At 37.3% G+C, this 5,104-nt stretch overlaps 1 protein-coding gene across 1 annotated transcript; it reads right to left on the bottom strand.

The window, feature by feature from the left end:
* Positions 1-3,616: 3,616 nt before the first annotated feature.
* On the bottom strand, positions 3,617-4,586 carry LOC104993605 (olfactory receptor 6K2). Its single transcript, XM_010846924.1, is given in 2 exon segments — positions 3,617-3,644; positions 3,646-4,586. Coding segments are annotated over 2 exon segments (969 nt in total).
* Positions 4,587-5,104: the final 518 nt, after the last annotated feature.

Consider the following 5,104-nt stretch of genomic DNA (forward strand, 5'->3'; position numbering starts at 1 on the left):
TTTTATTTTTAAGACTTTATTTTTGCTTCTCCAGAGTGAGTTCTCATTTTAAGAAGCCTCCAATGTTTGTATCCTAAATTTAAAATATTAAATGTTGTCATTCAAAAAAAAAGAAAGAAAGGCCTCTTTGCAGTGAACAATATTCACTTTAACTCTTATTACCTCAGATTCTCCAAAGTTGTGCTGTGCTGTGCTTAGTTGCTCAGTCAAGTCTGACTCTATGCGACCCCATGGACCATAGCCTGCCAGGCTCCTATGCCATGAGGATGCCTCTAGGCAAGAATACTGGAGTGAATTGCCATGTTCTCTTCCAGGGGATCTTCCCAACCCAGGGATCGAACCCAGGTCTCCTGCATTGCAGGTGGATTCTTTACCAACTAAGCCACCAGGGAAGCCCATGAATACAGGAGTGGGTAGCCTATCCCTTTTCCAGGGGATCTTCCCAACCCAGGAATAAAACTGGGGTCTCCTGCATTGGCAGGCAGATTCTTTATCACTAGCACCACCTGGGAAGCCCCTTATTTAATATAATCTTCCCCAAATATCAGATAATAAATAGGTTGGTGAGGTGGAACACAGTGTAAGAGAACTCACTGCTCAATCCTCAGTAATATGAATTAAAAAAAAAAAATCATGTAAGAAGTTCCACCAGCAGGTCAGCACAGTGATCTACCCTCTGAATGGTGTCCTTACTTTTGACCATCAGACCCTGCTGTATGCTGTTTCTTTTCCTTTAGCTTTTCTCTCAATTTGAAATTGTTTTTATTCAACACACTGGAATAGCATGCACACATACACAGTTTAGCTAGTAAAATTACATTTGCAATTTTGAGTGAGGGTGTGTTTCATCTTAGAAGGTTTTTAAGCAGAGTAGTAAAGCAATAATATTTAAGTTTTAAGAAATAATGTAGTCTCAGTTGGAAGAGCAGACTGAAGGTGAGAAAGTATGAAAGTTTCAGCTATATAAATTTTTTTAAGACAATGATAAATGACAATGGCATAAATGTAATTTATATAATATATATAAATGTCATTTATAAGACCTTATAAGTGATAAATGATGATACAATAATAATCATAATATAATTATAAATAATTTATAAATTATAATGATAAATAAGTGATAATGATAAAGATAAATGGCAAGAATAAAATTTGAGGGACTAGGAAAGTAGTAGATGGTAAATCTGCCTGAAGTGCGGGAGACTCGGGTTCAATCCTTGGGTTGGGAAGATCCCCTAGAGTAGAAAATGGAAACTTACTCCAGTATTATTGCCTGGAGAATTCTGTGGACAAAGGAGCCTGACATGCTACTGTCCACGGGGCGGCAAAGAGTCGTCAGACACAACTTAGCGACTAACACTTTCATTTTCTTTTTCAGGAAAGTGATAAAGTTTATATTTTAAGGCACGATAAGAAAATTTCAACATAAAATTCTCTCTGTGTGTCCATTTGGGCATTCTTCCTCTCTCCCTAATGTGCAGTGTGCACTTGCATTACACGTCAAAAAGAACTTCGCAAAAATGGGAGTGTCTGCTGAGCAGTAAAGATCACTTCTTTTCCTTTCTTCTGACCCTAGCAATGTAACTTCTTTTAAAATAAATATTGTTATTTCCCAACTCTGTGAAGAGTCATGACTTGATGCTTGCTTTGTAAATGCTTACCTAGACTATATATCCTTGTTGAACTTTATGAAATACATCAGTATGTCATTTGATGCATGATCCTTTGTCTTGAAGATGTATCTGACTGTGCCTCTGACCTCTAACAGGTGGGACAGTTCTCAGAGCTTTCTGAGAGTCTGTCTCCCTGCTTATAATGCTCAATTTGTCTCAAATAAAATTCTCTTTACTCTTCTAAACCGGATTGTTAATTGAACTTTAATTGAGAAATAGATTATATAATACAAAATCTTCAAAAAGGGAAAACAGATAAGAAAACTGCATAACCCTTTCATATTCTGAAATTTTTGTATATCAATTCTGGAACAATAATTACACTTAGAAAATTATAGTTAAATAATTAGTCAATCAATCTGTAATTTCATTCCTCATGTTTTATGAAAAACAGTAAAAGTAGAATATTAAAGACACACTATTTAATCACAGGAACACTTCTTGTTTCCTTTTTTTCTCTTTTTCCTTGTTTTCTTATGCCAAATGTATTTTCTGACGACTTCCCTTTACCAAGACCTCTCCAGACCCAAAATGTGACTTTTCTCTCACGGTCTCTCTCTCTGAGTTCTTTTAGATAGCATTAGCCTTTTCTCATAAGACCTTTCCCTTAACTTTTGTCTTTGCGTCTGATTCTTGAGTATCATAAGATTTAGGAGTGAGGATGAGGGCATGGCTGTGGCATATTAGTGGGGAAGTAAGGCTGACAACCATAGGATTCCTGTAGGTAGGCTACGGAAAAGTGAAAATCTATTAACATTTGCATAGTCATCAGCTTTATTATTGCATCACCACTGAGGTGTGGGCCTTGGAGAAAATCACCCTTTATGAAGCATGTATCAAGAGAAGGATTCACAAGACAAAGAGCCCTCAAACAAAGTAAGATTTTTAAAAAATGGAGTCTAGCACCCTGAAACCCAAGGGAAAAGAGGTCAAAAGGGAAGCACTGTTGTCCAATATGGTAGATCAGTTGGCTGGAACAATCTGAATGCAGCATGATGATACTGGTTTATTCATTAAATAGATATTTATTGATATTTCTGCTTCATTAATAAGTACTTTACATGTTATTACAGTGAAACCAAGGATTACATTTTCCAATGTATCATGAAAAAATATTGATTAGCTAATTAATAGATTACTTATATTACTTTACTTTTCTTAGAGTCAAGGTTTTTGTTTCTTCATTTACTGCATTTAAAATTTTCTTCAATGAACTTCTTGGCCTGAGATTCTTTACCATGGTCCTTAACTACCACAGAACTGCAACCAACTCCTTTATGGAGCTTCTCTCTATGTCAATTTTAAAGAGGCCTATCCATTCTCTTCATTTCTAGTGGTCATCAATATTAATGAAGTTAATTTGGTGCTCAATAAATCAATCTCCACTAACTTGGCACATTGGCTCATTATAGTTGGATGCAGGCCTTAGTCCCTGTTATTGACCCAGACATGGAATTAATATTGTGTAGTACTGCCAAGATAAAAATCATACAAGGGATTCATAATTGGACCTACTGAAAAACATCTAGACTGTTATTTATCAACACATGAACACTTGATTAGAAATTAGGATTATTCTTCAAGTATATTCATTATAAATACAATAGAGAGAACTTAGTTTTATGAAGATGGTTGCTCAGTTACCATATCTTATAATCAAATGTCTTGACTGTATTAAAATTAAATTTTTATCCCAATTATTTCCACAAGTTAAGTTTATCTAGGAGAAATCGAGTAGCGGAAAACCTAGTCAACAAAGTCTGATTCAAAATGTATCAAATTGAATAAAGTTTGAAAAAAACTATAGAATTCAGTTATTAGTGAATTTTGTTTATTGATGACCTTCGGGAAACCAGTTTCAACCAAAGACTGACAGAAAAAGACAGATGGAAGAGAGTTGAGGATAAAAAGACTCTAACAATTATATAGACTCCCAAACACTAGATGTTATTTGAGGTCCCCGGTCTTCTGAAAAAAGATGTTAGCTTGACTCATGTGCTTTTTTATGGCTTCCTTTATCTCTTTATTCCTCAAGCTATAGATAATGGGGTTGAAAAATGGGGACACAACTGCAAAGGCCAGAGCAATGGCTGTATCCCAGAATAAGGAGTAGGTGGCAGAGAAGCGTAGGTACATGAGAGCCACACTGCCAAAGAAGAGCAGAAATACAGTAAGGTGGGAGACGCACGTGGAAAAGGCCTTGCGACGGCCCTCAGTGGAACGGATACGTAGAATTACAGCCACGATACCAATGTAGAACATGAAGATGAGCATCACAGCTGTAATAATCTCCACTGCATGGACAACATCCACTACCTGAATCATAAGGATAGCTTGTGTGTCTGTGCAGGCCAGGCGTAGTACTGGGAGGAAGTCACAAAAGATATGCTCCAGGTGATTAGAGCCACAAAATGGCAGTGTGGAGATCCAGGCAATCTCAGGAAGGGGTGTGGCAAAACCACAAACACAGCAACCTAAAGTCAGCCAGGCACACAGCTTTGGGGTCATGATAGTAGGGTAATGAAGAGGGCTGCAGATGGCCAGGTAGCGGTCAAAGGCCATAGCTGTCAAGAGACAAACCTCACTGATGCCGGTGGAATGGAAGAAATACATCTGTAGGAGACAGCCATTTAAGGAAATGCTCTTCTCACAAAGCAGGCAAGAGAGCATCTTTGGTATGGTAGCTGTGGTATACCAGATCTCCAGGAAAGAAAGGGCACTGATAAAGAAGTACATGGGAGTGTGGAGATGAATATTCAGCTGGACCACTGTGATGATGACCACATTTCCAACAACAATGAATGCATAAATGAAGAGCAGTAGAACAAAACAGATGACAGAATCTCTCCAGGAATAAGGGAAAGCAGAGAAGATAAACTCATGAGCAGTGGTTTGATTGGCATTCTCCATCTCCAGGTGAGAAATGAGGTTTTCAAATCCTACTGCATTCAAACTTTCTAGGTGATGTCTACTACTCATCATAGAGTAAGTACACTTACAAAATACCAGCATCTGGATAAATCCCTGCCTTGGGAGTGTAGAAGAATAAGGAATATTCCATATTCCATAGACGCTTACAACTAAAATTGGAGTGTGGAAAAAAATTCAATCAGAAAGCACACCCAATAGATTAGATTAATAATTCTCAAAATTTATCAGGCATCAGGATCACTTGGAGGGCTTGTTAAAACATAGCTTACTGGTCTTCATCCTGAGAAAAGTGAAGGAAAAGGTAGTCACCTACAAGCCAAGAAGAAAGGCCTTGAAAGGAATCAACTCTGCCAAAATCTTGATGTCAGACTTCCTAGCTTTCAGAACTGTAAGAAAACAAATTCTTGTTGTTCAAGTCACTTGGTCTGATACTTTGTTATAAAAGCTTTAGTAAATTAATATACTATACTTATACTCAGCACTCAACCAGTTTCCCT

The sequence above is a fragment of the Bison bison genome, unplaced genomic scaffold (genome assembly GCF_000754665.1).
Source record: "Bison bison bison isolate TAMUID 2011002044 unplaced genomic scaffold, Bison_UMD1.0 scf7180017864240, whole genome shotgun sequence".
Lineage (NCBI taxonomy): Eukaryota > Metazoa > Chordata > Mammalia > Artiodactyla > Bovidae > Bison > Bison bison.